Below are 15,222 nucleotides of genomic sequence, written 5' to 3'. Positions count from 1 at the left end.
AAGCGCACTCTCTGTAGGGAGTGCCTTTATGTGCTGAGCCATCCGATGACCCTACTGTTGTTAGCACATGTTAATTATATAGGACAGTGCATTTCATGGTGGCATTTCCATACTGTACCTAAAGTATTTCAGAAATATTCGCCTTGTTAGTCTCTCCTGTCTCCTCCCACTCCTACTGACTCCTTCCACTTACATGACATTATGGGGGTATGCATGTGACTTGATGTAAATTTTGTAAAAATCTTTTCTTAATTTCCACCAAAGTTTTTGGGAAAATGCAAAACACAGTAATGAAAAATAATAACTTATTAAAAGAGGAGTTTAAGGGCTGAAGAGATGGCTCAATGGTTAAGAGCACTGGCTGCTCTTCCATAGGACCCTGGTTGGATTCCCAGCACCCACATGGCAGCTCACAACTGTCTGTAACTCCAGTTCCAGGGGATCTGATGCTCTCTTCTGGATTCTGCAGAAGACACAAGCTAAATAGACACACATGCAGGCAAAACACCCCAGACACCCAGGCACATAAAATAAAATTAATTAATTTAAAATGAGGGGTTTAGCCAGATGGTGGCAGCGCACGCCTTTAATCCCAGTACTCTGGACCCAGGGCAAGCAGATCTCTGTGAGTTCAAGGCCAGCCTGGTCTACAGAGTGAGTTCCAGGACAGCCAGGACTACACAGAGAAACCCTATCTTGAAAAACACCAAATAATTACAATAATAGTAACAATAAATAAATGAAAAGAGAGCTTTGAGACACGGCTCAGGGCTTCAGAGCACTGGCTGCTCTCCCAGAGGACCTGGGTTGGATTCCCAGCACCAGCACCCACTCTGCAGCTCATAATCATCTGTAACTCCAGTCCCAGGGGATCCGATACCCCCCCCTCTCACAGCCACAGACACCAGGCATGCACATGGTGAGCGGACATACACATAGGCAAAGCGTACATTCACAGAAAATAAATCTACAAACTTTTTTAAATTAAAAAGACAGAGAGTGAGCATTCACAGCCATGCCAGGAGGGAGCCATGAACTTGAATGGGAAACCCTTGCTGTTTTCCCACCCTCTGACTTCAGATGAGGCTTTCCCATCTACTGTGAACATGGCGGCGATGACGCCAGCAGCAAAGGGATCACCACCAAAGGGAAGCCCGGGCATTTCCACAGTCCACCCGGCCTCCACTGTCTTTCATCCCCATATGCGGTAGAACGCAAGCACTTTGATGCAGACTAGCTCACCCCAGGCCTCTCCTCATGACTTTCCTGCCCTCTGACCCTAGTCCAGCCACACCAACTCCCCCTTGTCACTCAGCAGAGAAGAAGCTCCAGGCCTTTGCTGTCCCTGATAGGACCACCCCCCCCCCACTTCATTCAGGTCTCCCTCAAATGCTCTTACGCTGAGCTGCCACCTGCTCCTGTGTCCCCTTTTCCTGTCACCACATCCATCAATCTCTGTCCTGCCGGGACTGCTTTCTACCTGTCTCTCTGGCTAAGACCCATGCACAGGACTGTCCACTTTATCCTCGCCCAGAAAGGCACCCCTGCATAGGGAGGCCTTCCCAGCTCGCCATCTGCTGAAGGAAGGAGTGTGGCCAGCAGGCGAGGGCCTGGGCACAGCCAGCCAGTAAAAGACCGCATGGCTCTCTTTAACCACTTGGGGGTGTGCTACTCCAGCGTCAAATGGTGAAGTTAGACAGAGTCGAGAGATGCTGGAGGAGGCCCTGGCTAGTCCAGTTCCTAAGTCAATTGCTTTGTCCTCTAAGCAGCTGGGAGGCTGAGCATCCCCCACCGAAGCTGAAAAGGGAAGAGGACCAGGTCTCTTCTACTTCCCTTTCTGTGAGATGCAGTCTATTACGTAGCCCTGGCTGGTCTGGAACTCACTATACAGCGCGAGCCGCCCTCACACGCCTTACAATCCTCCTGCCTCTGCCTCCTCAGTGCAGGGGTTAACGGGTGGGAGCGACCACACCCAGCCTGGGAAGGAATCCACTCTAGCCTCCAGTGCACATGCCTCACAGGCAACATGACAGGCTGCCTGTGCTTTGCTGCAGGCAGACGGAAAGACAGGTGCATGGCTAATGCACTACATGGGTGAAGGGGGTGGGGTGCAAAGGGTGTAAAAGTGGTGCCCCCTGGGGGTGGGGGTGGGGTGGGTAAGAAAGATGTGGGAGTCAATGGGAGGAGACCAGGGCCCCAGAGCTGGCCAGCTGCGACGGCCCAGGTGCCTCGCCTCACCCCAGTGCACAGGACAGGAGGTCCTTGTCCCCCATGGCTCCCACCCCCCCCCCCCCGAAAAGCCAAGCCGAACCGCCAAGCCTGGAGGGTGGTGGCGTGTAGGCCATCTTTAATGTGGCACATTGTGACCAGTTCTGGACACGGCATTGAATTAAGTCTAGACTGGGGGAGGAGGAGGAAGAAGAAGGAGGCAGGCGTGAGAAGCGGGAGAATACGAGCTATCATAGTTCCAAAGGAGGGCAATGGGGGATGGGGAGCAGGGTACACAGTTTCGGTCAGATGGGAGGAAAATGCAATTAATAACGTATTTCCAAACAGCCGAGAGGGTGAAGTGTGTTGGCGGAAGCCTGCGATCCCATCAGCACTTGGGAGGGGTAGAGGCAGGAAGATAAGGGTTCAAGGTCAGCTTCGGCTACATTTCAACTTCCAGACTGGATTACGGGAGACTGTCTGAAAACAACAACAATAAGAACAACAGTACTTTTTCCTGTCAGCTTTGGAGGTTGAACACAGGATCTCAAGCATGCCAGACAAAAGCTCTACCACCAAAGCTGTACTCCAGCCGCCCCCCAAAAGACCTTACACGTTTCCGCCACACAGAAAGGGTAAATATTTGTGGGCACAGGTGTGTTAAATAATAGCCTGACTTTGGAGTCCTGAGTCATTCATCCCTTCATCTGGGCCACAGCTTTCTTAATTGAAAAAAGAAGATAAACTGTAGTTCTTCCCTGGCTTTCACTGGGGCCTGAGAGATGAACATATCACTTACACAGGCACTAGCCGCCTCTGGCCCCTCAACACCCCACCCCATCATGAGCTGTCAATAGTGGGAGCCTCATCAGGCTTTCAAATCTGTCCCCTTCTTAATCACTGCCATGGCCCAATGGCCCACCCAGGCTGCGCTGAGCGCTGGCCTGGGATGTCCACCTGCCTGTGTGATGTCTCCACTTGAGTATCTAAGAGATTCTTCCGGCTAGGTGTGGTGGCGCACACCTTTGATCAGAGCTCTCCTGAGGCAGAGGCAGGTGGACCTTAGTGAGTCATAGGTTAACCAGGGCTGCATAGTGAGGCCCTGGTGGGTGGGATTCAAGCCCAGAAAGGTCCGGGGAAACCTTTGATTCTCTCCTAATTCAGAAAATCATCCAGGCACAGAAGCCAAAATCCCAGGAGTTACACTTTAGCCCACGCAATCCATACTCCCGAACTGTCAGCTTCCCGTGCAAGCCAGCTTCCCGTGCAAGCCAGCCTCCCCTCACACCCAGATGCCCATTTCCTATGACTCCTCCCCTCTTCCTCTCAGCCAAACACAGACAGCCTGCCCAGCATGTGACTTGGCCTGGGCTCTTCTGGTCCCCTGCCTCTACCTCGGGGGTTCTGGGATTACAGGTGTACCCCAACAGGTCCCTGTGGTACTGTAGATGGAACTCAGGACCCCGCACAAGCACTGTCTTGCTCACTGGCCACACCCCCAGCTAAAACACTTGTGTTCTGTTTTGTGAGTTGGGGGTGGGGCTCAGACTCAGGGCAATCCTCCTGCATCAGTCTCCTGAGCGTGAGAATTACAGTGGGCTGCCATTCCTGGCCTTAGAATAATTTCAGTCCCTTTCTCTTAATCCCGTATGCCTGCCTCCCACCCACTTCTTGTGTACGTGTGTGTGTGTGTGTGTGTGTGTGTGTGTGTGTGTGTGCTCTTTTATACATATGCATACATGCATGTAGGGGCCGGAGGGAGATCAGGGATAAATATCCACCTTATTTGTGCTCCACTTTATTTTATTTTATCTATTTTTATTTCATGTGCATCGGTGTTTTCGCCCGCATGTATGACTGTACAGGGTTGTCAGATCTCCTGGAACTGCAGTTACAGACAGTTGCGAGCCGTCATGTGGGTGCTGGGGATTGAACCTGGGTCTCCGGAAGAGCAGCCAGTGCTCTTAACCGCTGAGCCATCTCCCCAGGCCCTCCGCTTCATTTTTTTGAGATAGGGTCTCTCACTGAACCAAAAGCTCAACAATTCAGCTAGGCTGGTGGGCCAGTGAGCCCCGAGTCTCCTGTTGCTGGGGCTTGCTTCTCTAGAGCTAGGATCACTCACGGGTAAGAACTGTTGAGCCTGGCAATTTTGCAAGGGGGCTGGGGATCCACCTGAGTCTTCATCATGCTTTCTCAGCAAGTACTTCATAGAACAAGCCATATCCCCAGCCTGTGGTGGTTTTGTTTGTTTGTTTTCAAACAGTTTCTCACACACAGCTAAGGCCGCTGGCCTTGACTTGTGATCTTCCTGCCTTCCCCTCCCAAGTGGCTGGGACCGTAGGCGTGCACTGCCATGCATGGCTTTTCCCTCACCTCTCAGGAGCTGTCCTTGCCCACTCCACTCCAGCCACAAGGCCTCCCATGAGCCTTGAGCAAGTCAAAGCTTTCCCCTCTGCCTGTGTCTCCTTGTTCCCTCTCCCTGCCCCCCACGCGCCTTTCAAGACTGACTCACTCAGCCCTCGGCTCTTAAAGGCCATTTTCTCAGTGAAATCTTTCCTAACCGCCCATTAGACTGGGCCCCTCCCTTTCCCACGAGGAGGCCTTGTTTCGCTTTGCACATCACCCATCCTGTTGCTGGTTCACAGTCTGTTTCCCTACCAGGGAACGCAGCCCTGGTCATGAGTAGGCATGATCTACACAAGGGACTTCATGAATACCTTGGATGGGAGGATCACTCACTGCACTAGGAAGGGCTCTGAGTGGGGGAGCGGGAGGCAGGACAGGGGTACGCGGGAGCGCACGCACCTGTCCTCCCAGAATTTGGGAGGCTGAGATGGAGGAGCAAGGGTTCGAGGCCAGCCTGGCTATGAAGAAGTTCAAGGCTAGCTTGAGCCATGTAAGAGAGTTCGGTTTCAAAACAAAAAGGAAAGGTAGCTGGAGACAGGGCTCAAGTTGAGAGTACTCGCTGCTCTTTCAGAAGACCCAAGTTCTGTTCCCAGTACATTAGGTATCTCACGGCTGCCTAGAACGTCAGCTTCCGGACAGCTGGCCTCTATAGGCACCCCGTCCCTACCCCCCCAGGACACAGTCACATAAATGCGCACAGTTTCACACGAGATAAAAATAAATCTGAACAAGTATTTTCTTTGTTTTGCATGTGTGTGTGTGTCTGTGTGTGAGTGTGTGTCTGTGTGTGAGTGTGTGTGTCTGTGTGTGTCTGTGTGTGAGTGTATGTGTCTGTGTGTGAGTGTGTGTGTCTGTGTGTGAGTGTCTGTGTGTGTCTATGTGTGTGTGTGTCTGTGTGTGAGTGTATGTGTGTCTGTGTGTGTCTATGTGTGTGTGTGTCTGTGTGTGAGTGTGTGTGTCTGTGTGTGAGTGTGTGTGTCTGTGTGTGTGTGAGTGTGTGTCTGTGTGTGAGTGTGTGTGTGTGTCTGTGTGTGCTGCTTTTGAGACGGTTTCTTCGTGTAGCCTTGGCTGCCTGGAACTTGGCTGTCCTTGGCTCAGGTCCCAGGAGTTAGAAGGGGATCGGACTCTGTCATCTCAAGTCCTCAGGCACAGATTTAGATTAGGCCAGTGGGTACCCCTGTTCGCTTGAGCAGGGAGATGTAGGTGTCATTTTACTTGCCCCAGAATGACATTAAGGAGATAGCTGTGGAGTTGGGCTCAATGTTCTACAGCAGAGCGTTCCATTGGTCTGAGGCAAACTTTCCCCTTGGCCCTCAGCTGCCTAGAGTTCAGCTTGGCGCTGGACTATGCCCAATGCGTTTACCCTCCACTGTTGCTCCCTGCCGCCCTGGCCCCGCCTCAGAGCCTGCCTGCTATTTTGCACCATGCTTGCTTGCATTCCCCATTGTCTGCAAGTCCTTCCTTCTGCTCACCCACCTGCGAATTGTTGAGGAGTAAGCTTTTCCTACACTGTATAGAGGTTCTTTGGGCCAGGCGGTGGTGGCCCACACCTTTAGTTCCAGCACTTGGGAGGAAGAGGCAGGCGGATCTCTGTGAGTTCGGGGCCAGCCTTGTCTTAAGAGAGTTCCAGGACAGGCTCCAAACCTACAGAGAAACCCTGTCTGGAAAAACAAAACAAAGAAACAAACAAAAAAGATGTGTCTTTGCCAAGGCGCTTTCTGATTGGTTTAATAAAAGGCTAAACGGCCAATAGCTAGGCAGGAGGTATAGCCCAGGTTTCCAGGCACAGAGAAGACTCTGGGAAGAAGAGAGGCAGCCATGCCATGGAGCCACAGAGCAGGCTGGCACACAGCATGGGAGACAGGTAAAAGCCACGTGGTAAAATGCAGATGAATAAAAATACGGGTTAATTTAGGTTACAAGAGCTACTGGGACAAGCCTAAGCTAAAATTGAGCTTTCCTAATTAACAAAAGTCTTCATGGCATTATTTGGGAGCTGGCTGGCAGAACAGAGAAAATTCATTGCAATGAACTTCCTCCACCACCTCCCAAAGGCCTTCCTGAGTCCCGCACACATTAGACATGTCCCTGGTTCCAAATTTCCAGCAGACCTGCCAGTCACCACACCCTCTCAGCCTAGAAGATTTAGTTAAGTATTATTCTATAGTCCTTTCCCACTCCACAAATACAAAACGATGTTTTCACAGTTAAAGTTTTCAGTCAGTGCCAGCCCCTACTCCAAGAGTTCTGAAATACTCCCCTGAAGAGATGCCTTCCTTTTCCTTGATTGAAAAACTGTAACAATGAAACAGCCCTCATTGATTTGATTAAACATCCACACAGCTCCCTCTGTAGAACACACCATTCAGGCCAATTATCCAACTGTATATACTATAATAGTCCTTTCCTAGGTACAGCTTAGAAACTGCAGGGAAACATCATACCAAACAGTTTAACTAACAGGGGAACTTTCCTTTTTTATTTTATATTATTATATCACTTTAAAGTGATGGCTCATGAATCTTTTTTTTTGCTTATTTTTTTGCGTATTTACCTGAGACCAGGGTCTCAGGTAAACCAGCCAAGTGCTCAAGTGCTGTACTACTGAGCCACGCCCCCAGCTCCTCCCTGGGGGACTCTAGCAGGGGCTCTACCACTAAGTCACACCCCAGCCCCTCACTGGGGGATTCTAGGCAGGGGCTCTACCACTAAGTCACACCCCAGCCCCTCACTGGGGGATTCTAGGCAGGGGCTCTACCACTGGGCCACACCCCCGCTCCTCACTGGGGGATTCTAGGCAGGGGCTCTACCACTGGGCCACACCCCCGCTCCTCACTGGGGGATTCTAGGTAGGGGCTCTACCACTGAGCCACACCCCAGCCCCTCGCTGGGGGATTCTAGGCAGGGAGGGGCTCTAGCATTATGCTGTACCCACAGCTCTAACGGTGCTTTGGATGAGACTTCTTAGTATTTTCAAATGTAACACATTTTAGTTATTCCTGTTTCACTATAAGCCTGGGAGCCTCTTGGGAGGCAAAGATGCCTGTGACTCATTCCTAAATCCCTAGATCCTGCCAGGGAGGCCTAGGGATGTTAGTGACCTGACCGCAGGGACAGAGCTGAGCAAGCAAAGGAAGCTGAAGAATGGAGCAGCATGTCCGTGGGCAAGCCACGGTGGGAGGAGCCGGACCTGGTCCCTGAGCGCCGCCCAGCACCGGGGGGGGGGGTACAGTACAAACTACTCTTGAGCAAATGAGACCACAGGGCAACTCAGCCCATGAGAATGAATTCTTAGAATTTGTATGCACCTTTGCACCTGCTGAGGGATTGAGCGGAACGATCCAGAATGGGGGTGGCTCATTCTGGAGGAGGGAAATGAACAAGAGGGAAGGGCTTGTGGGGAGAACTGCAAGGTCTAGCCATGAGGGTGTGAAGGGACAGCAGGTGGCTGAGCATCCGCCTGGCCGTGGTCCCGAGGCTGCACGAAGGCAGGCAGTGTTCACGGTTCCCCCCTGAGGTGACGGATGGCCAGTCAGTCCCACACCAACCCGCCTACCTCTCCTCTTTCCTCTCCTCCGTTGAAAGGTAGAACCCCAGACCCACACAGACACAAGCAGACCAGGAAAGCTCACAGAAGTGTAGGGGATTTGAGCTGGGAGTGATGGATGAAGAGGAAGGGAGCAATTCAGGACGGAGAGGAAGATGGGGCCAGAGCCAGTGCCTTGAGAAAGGGACCCCGCGTCCCTGTGCTCTGTGCACCTGCTGCAGGGCCTCTGGTGGCCCTGGTGGGAGGGGACTGGAAACCATACCTCCGTGAAGGATGGCTGAAGCGACAACCAGCACAGGCAGGCCGTGTGGTTAGGCTCTGCCAGTCCTGCTCACGCGGTGACACAGACCCTCCAGCATCCTGCCATGGCTCAGGAACGACACCTGACCTTTAGGGGTCGTGATTGGCATGGCGTGTGGCACAGATGCGACTCCCAGTTATGGCCATGGGCTGAGCCTGGCGTGAGTGGGCTGTGCTCGGAAGAGCTCTGATATAGCAGGGAGCTCGGCAGAACCAGGCCAGCGGGCAGGCCCAGCTCTGTGTTCAGGACCTCCTGAAATGGGTGAACTCCCAGTGAGGACAGCCCCACAGGGACTGGACAGTTCCCCTTCATAGACAGTTCCCCATCTGTGTGTGTGGGGGGGGAGGGAAGCCGGCCTGAGAGAAAAGTGGTGAAAGCTACCCGGAGGCAAGTTGAAAGGGTTTCTTTGCTACAGGAGTTCCCAAGATTTTTACCACCTTAGAATGTGTGAACTCAGGAGGGGGCTGCAGAGGATGAGCCCATCAGAAAGGCAATACTGAACTTCTCTAATGACTTTCTTTTTTCCTTTACTGGGGATTTAAACTAATCCTCTTGCATGCATATTAGCTAAATACCCTACCACTGAGCCACCCCCCTGCCCTTCACTAGGGGATTCTAGGCAGGGGCTCTAGCACTGAGCCACACCCCAGCCCCTCACTGGGGGATTCTAGGCAGGGGCTCTACCACTGAGCCACACCCCAGCCCCTCACTGGGGGATTCTAGGCAGGGGCTCTACCACTGAGCCACACCCCCAGCCCCTCACTGGGGGATTCTAGGCAAGGGCTCTACCACTGAGCCACACTCCCAGCCCCTCACTGGGGGATTCTAGCTACATCTTCAGACTTCTTTTCATTTTTTTTTTTTTAAATCTTGAGATCAAATCTCATTACTTTGTTTTTTGTTTTTGTGAGACAGGTTCTCACTATGTAGCTCTGGCTGTCCTGGAACTCACTACCTAGAGCAGGCTGGACTCAAACTCATAAAGATCCTGCCTATGCTTCCTAGGGGAGTTGGAATTAAAGACATGCGCTAAGTCTTACTGCTTTTGACCTACCAGTTGCTACTAGCCACCACTGCATGGACAATATGTCCATTACTGTTGAGGTGAATAGTGGCCCACCCTCAAAAGATAGGTTGAAGTTCTGACCCTTGGTACCTGTAAATATGACCTTATTTTGAAACATGGTCATAAAGTAAGCCCGGTGCCCTAATCAGAGTGAGCAATCAAGACACAGACACACAGAGAGAAAGAAGTCCAGGTGTCAACACAGACAGAATCCACCTGATCCATCTCCACCTTGCACACTAAGGATCGCTGGCATCACCAAGAGCTATATACAAGAACGTTTGGTTTTTCCCCCTAAACCTTCGGACAGAGCACGGTTCTGCTGATATCTCAACTTTGGCAGTGCTGCCTGAGAGGACATGTCTAGATTTTGTGGGTTGGTGGGTTTTATTTTGTCGTTTTCTTTCCTTTTCTTTTTTTAGACAGGGTTTTGTTAAGTAGCTCAAGCCGGATTCAGACTCACAGCGATCCTCCTGCCTTGGCCTCCTGGGTCTGGGGTTTCAGATGTGCGCCAATACATGGGGTCCGTTTCTCTCTGTTGTTTGTTTTTAATCATTCGGTTGTCTCCAAGAGACAAGCACGGCCACTAACTTGTGATTTGGGGTAAATGTGTCAACTCCAGCACTGGGAGGGTGGAACACGGCTTTCTGGTTTTTTTTTTTTTTTTTTTTTTGAGACAGGGTCTCTCTGTGTAGCCTTGGCTGTCCTGGAACTCACTCTGTATGTAGACCACGGACCAGGCTGACCTTGAATTTAGAGCTCCCCCTGTCTCCTAAGTGCTGGGATCTGAGGCGTGTGCCACCACCGCCCAGCTGAAGTGTGTTTTTAAATCCAGTCCATGGACCTCTTAACTGGAAGACTCATCTTGTGGGGTAAGCCAAGAAGTGGGGTACAAATTCTGAGGGGTTTTGTTGATTTGAAGTTTGGTTTTGTTTTCTGAGACAGGTCTCCTGTATCCTAGGCTACCCTTCACCTCCTGAGTGCCAGGGTCATAGGTGTGTGCCATATTAGATTTGTGAGGAGCCAGGGTTTGAACCCAGGACTTTGTGAGTGCCAAGCAAACGCTCTACCAACCGAGCTACACTCCCAAGCACTGATTCTGATGGCCAGCCTTTTTGTTTTGTTTTGTTTGTTTTTAAAGATGTATTTATTATGTATACAATGCTCTGCCTGAACGTATGCCTGCATGCCAGAAGAGGGCACTAGATCTCATAACAGATAGTTGTGAGCCACCACGTGGGTGCTGGGAATTGAACTCAGGACCTCTGCAAGAAAGAGCAGCCGTCTCTCCAGCCCAGGCTTTCTGTTTTACGCGGGCACACACAGATACCATCCCCGGGAATGAGGGTGGTACCTTCTGGCTTCCTCGTTACACGCTGAGCTTTTAAATGGTGCAACACTCTGAGCTTTTAGACGGTGCACACAGATCGTGCAGCCACAAGGAGCACTCAAGCCTTGCTTTAACCGTCTGTAGAACGGGAAGGCACGCTCTCCCAAGGCACCCCACAGCTGCAGTACGGTCCGGCACACGGTTGGTGTCAGAAGGGCCCGGGTGGACCAGCTGCCCCCCACGCTGTGCACACACCTTGCTTCTACAGGTCCCCTTGCTGCAAGGGGGTAGGATGCTCGGTGGCTGCCCTTACCTGTGCTGTGAGCTGGATGGGTTGGGACAAGGTGAGCTGTGGGGTCCCTGGGGGCTGGCTGGCGGGCTGTGATGGTGGCAGATCGCCTCCCCCAGAGGAGGCTGGGGGCTGCGAGGCGGCGGCGGAGGAGGCAGAAGAGGAGGCGGAGGAGGTGGAGGAGGCAGCGGCTGCGGCGGCGGCGGCGGCGTTGGCGGCGGCGGCACTGGACTGCTGCACGGCAGCAGCCAGCAACTGGGCCTGGGCCTGCTGAAGGAGGAGCTGTTGCTGAGCAGGCATCAGCGCTGTGAGCTGCGCGCGGGAGGCAGAGAGCCGGGCAGCGGCAGAGACAGAGAAGGCAGAAAGGGGTTATTATTGGAGTCAAGCCGTTAGCAGACACAACTTTTAGAGGACAGCGGAGGCGAGCGTGAGGCAGTGGCTGTGGCCTCGGCGAGACTTGTCACCCGCACATGGGAAGGGAGCGTCTTCACCAAATACTTACCCCAGCTAGCTGGCTGCCCGTCAACATGAGTTGGGCCTGGGGCAGGTGAGGTTGAGCCGGCTGGGGGGGCGGGGGTGCTGCCTGGGCTGAGTCGCCACTGGGATCTTCAGCCTTGATCTGGGGAGGAGAGAGGCAGGGTCCGGGACCCCAGAATGTTAAGTGGAGGCCAGACAGAATGCCCACCTGTGAACCAAAAAGAAGGTATGCGTGTGGCTGTGTCAGCCCAGGGCTGGCACAGGGGAGTGGCCTAGAGTCGTGGCAAGGCTTGGGGCCTCTGGCCACTTCTCTGGCCTCAGCGTTCTCTCCCTAGGGGAGAGGCCACCTTTGGAAAGCACCTGCCTCCTCCCAGGACTCAGTTTCCCCACCTAGCATGGGAAGCGCCCATGCTAGGAGCCTGCGGAGGTCTCTTAGACTTGCACTGCCCCCCCTTGCTTCAGCCTGGGGTACAACTCTTGTGTTGTTTTGTTTTTTGAGGCAGGGTCTCACTATGTAGCCCTGGTTGTCTTGGAACCCACTGGGTAGACCAGGCTGGCCTGGAATTGATGGAGATCCACCCACCTCTGCTTCCTGAGTGCTGGAATTAAAGGTGTCCCGCCCAGTTAGGGGTTACAACTCTCATCTGTCCATTGCAATAAAATGTTTGTTGCAAAGGCTGGAGAGAGATGGCTCAGTGGTTAATAACACTGGCTGCTCTTCCAAGGAACCAAGATTTGGTTCCCAGCACCCACTTGGCAGCTCATGGATCAATAACTCAAGTTCTGGGGTATCTGGCGCCCTCTTCTGGCCCTTGTGTGCCCCAAGCATGCACACATATATGCACATGGTGCACAGACAAACACACATGCAAACTCCCATGTACATAAATTAATTTTTGTTGTTGTTGAAAAGAAGGGTCTTGCATGTTTAAAAGAAGTCACCCCCAGAAGCTGGGCATGGTGGTACACACCTGTGGTCCAGGCACTTTAGGAGGAGGCAGAGGTAGGTAGATTACTGTGAGAGCCAGGGTAACCAGGAGTGCACATGTATTTAGGAAGATAGATAATTGGATGGATGGATGGATGGATATAACAACAACTAATGAAAAAAAACAGCCATGAGGATGGAGTTGGGGAACTGGGATTGGTATATAAAATAAGATTGTTTTTAATTTAAATAAAAATTAATTTTAAAAAAGCAGCCATAAAGTTGAAAAATAATAAGGAGGGCAATATGGGAAGATCTGGAGGAAGGAAAAGGAGAAATGATGTAATTATATTATAATATCAAAAATTGGCTAGATATCGGTGGTGCACACTTTTAATCCCAGCACTTGGGAGGCAGAGGCTAGGCGGATCAGATCTCTGAGTTTGAAGTCAGCCTGATCTGCAGAGTGAGTTCCAGGAGGACAGCCAGGACTACACAGAGAAACCCTGTCTCAAACAAAACAAAACAAAACAAAACAAAAACAAAAAAACAAACAAAAAAACTCCCCCAAAAATCTCAAAACAAAACAATAAAACCTTACCAGCTGGAGCGGGTATGGTGTGAGTACTTGTAATCCTAGCACTTGAGAGGCTGAGGCAGGAGGACTAAGTTTGAGGACCAGCCTGTGCTACACATTGATGCCCTAGCTCCAAAAGTAAGCAGCTTGGTACTTCACAAACTCATATGATTATGGAGACAAGCAGAGGGCATCCATGGGGGAGATGGGCAAGAGTGAGCTGGTCAAGCTGGTGAGACTAAGCAGGAAACCCTACCTGCCCACCCTGCAGAGAGTGAAACATGGAGTCATGGCAGAGACAGCAAAGCGCCACTGGTCCTGGCCTGTGGATGAGCGTGCATCAATACATGAAACAGGCCAGAGTCAAGCCATCCTTGCCTTCTTCTTTTCCTCCACAAAACAAGAACAAAAACCAACCAGACAGTGGGGACCGTTGGCTGAAAGAGAGCCAACTGAGGGTGCGTGGGAATATTTCGTTGGATGAATAACATATTTTCTGGACCAGGCTGACATTAGGGGCTGTCTTTCAGTTCCGTATCTCGTTTTGCAAAAGGAGATCCAGAGAGTGAGAGAGGACTTATGCAAGCTGACACAGCAGGTTGACAGGGGAGTGACATCTGGCATGCAAAGTGACATCAGACACACAGAGGCTGGGGAAAGGCTGAGTGACAGATTGTGGGACTGAAGTGTCAGGAGCTTTAGGGATAAAAGGAAGAGGCAGGAAATGGCATCATTACAAGTTGGAGATGTGGGTTGGGCGGTGGTGGCACACCTTTAATTCCAGCACTTAGAAAGCAGAGGCAGGGGGATCTCTGTGAGTTTGAGGCTAACCTGGTCTACTGAGTGAGTTCCATTGACAACCAGGACTACACAGAGAAAACCTTCCTGGAAAAAAAAAAAGAAGAAGAAGAAGAAGAAGCTGGAGATAAGGACTTTTCCTGGAAAGGACATTAAAGGGTCTCATGGCTAGCTGTAGTCAACGTTTTACAAATATATTTTTTTATTTTATTTTATTTGTGTGTGTGTAGGTACACACATGCCAGAATGCACACGGGAGGTCAGAGGGCAACCTGCAGAAATTACTTGTCTCCTTCCATCCTGTGTGTTCCAGGGTCATCAGGCTTGGCTACAAGCATGTTTCCTCACTGAACCATCTCATTCCACTGTCCATCAAAGTGCTTACTTTCTTAAAACAAAACCCCAAGGTTTTGTTACATTATGTAGCCCAGGCTGGCCTCAAATTCAGGGCACTTGCCTGAGCCTCTTTAGGGATGGGATTAACAGCATGTATCACTATATCCAACAGCATTCTTGGGGTGTGCATAATTTGGAAAAATTCTGAATGGTGTATTAATAGTCCATGGGTGTTTTCAGATTTATCATTGTATTTTAATGTAAAGTTAAAAAACACTGGAAGGTTTTTGGCATTTTTTGAGGCAGGCTGTCCTGGAACTCACTCTGTAGACCAGGCTGACCTTGAACTCACAGGGATCTATCTGCCTCTGCTTCCCAAGTGCTGGGATTAAAAGCGTGCATGCCCATGCTCAGTTTTTATTTTAGAAGCAGGTCTCAGGCAACCCAGGCTCTCAAATTCTCTAGGTAGTCAAGGGTGACCTTGAACTTCTGATGCTCCTGTCTGCATCTTCTGGTGCTAGGATTCAGGGATGTACTACCATCCCTGGTTTGTGGAGTGTTGGGGAATCAAACCCAGGGCCATCATGCATGCTAGACAAGCGCTCAGCCAATGCAGCCACCTCCCCAGCCTGTTGCTTTGTTTTGAGACGGGATCTTGCTAAGTTGCCTGACTCCTGGAACTTAGTATTGCAGCCTAGGTTGACCTCCAGAGAGCTGGGACTGAATGCCCACCCCAGCACAGTTCACCGAGATGACATTTTAAGCATTTTACCAATACTGACTAATCTTCCCTTTCAACTAGTGGAGGAGGAGAGGCCCTGGGGTTAGACCCTTCAGCATAGGAGGGACGCTGGGTAGAATTTAATAATCATTGTATTTATTTCCATGGTAAGTGATTCTGGTTTTCCATTCATGAAATTTCCATTTAAAACCCATTTATTCAAGCTGTTGAAAAACGA

General features: G+C 51.2%; 1 protein-coding gene across 14 annotated transcripts in view; it reads right to left on the bottom strand.

The window, feature by feature from the left end:
- The window catches only part of Pou2f2 (POU class 2 homeobox 2), an 83,307-nt gene that overhangs the window by 9,766 nt on the left and 58,319 nt on the right, over positions 1 to 15,222 (bottom strand). For 7 of the 14 annotated variants that reach the window (XR_007835936.1, XM_051207490.1, XM_051207489.1 and 4 more), the window contains 2 exons: positions 11,650 to 11,832; positions 11,172 to 11,459 (listed from right to left, as the gene is read on the bottom strand). Coding sequence is in view for 13 of the 14 variants with exons in the window: in XM_051207490.1 (XP_051063447.1) it covers positions 11,172 to 11,459; positions 11,650 to 11,832 (471 nt within the window). In the remaining variant the exon portion in view is untranslated. The remainder of the gene's footprint in view (positions 1 to 11,171; positions 11,460 to 11,649; positions 11,833 to 15,222) is intronic. The other 7 variants (XM_051207492.1, XM_051207501.1, XM_051207502.1 and 4 more) reach the window with 3 other exon arrangements.

The sequence above is a fragment of the Phodopus roborovskii genome, unplaced genomic scaffold, assembly GCF_943737965.1.
Source record: "Phodopus roborovskii unplaced genomic scaffold, PHOROB, whole genome shotgun sequence".
Taxonomy (NCBI): domain Eukaryota; kingdom Metazoa; phylum Chordata; class Mammalia; order Rodentia; family Cricetidae; genus Phodopus; species Phodopus roborovskii.
The sequence above is the reverse complement of the archived record's forward strand: the minus strand, read 5'-3'. Positions and strand labels throughout refer to the sequence as shown.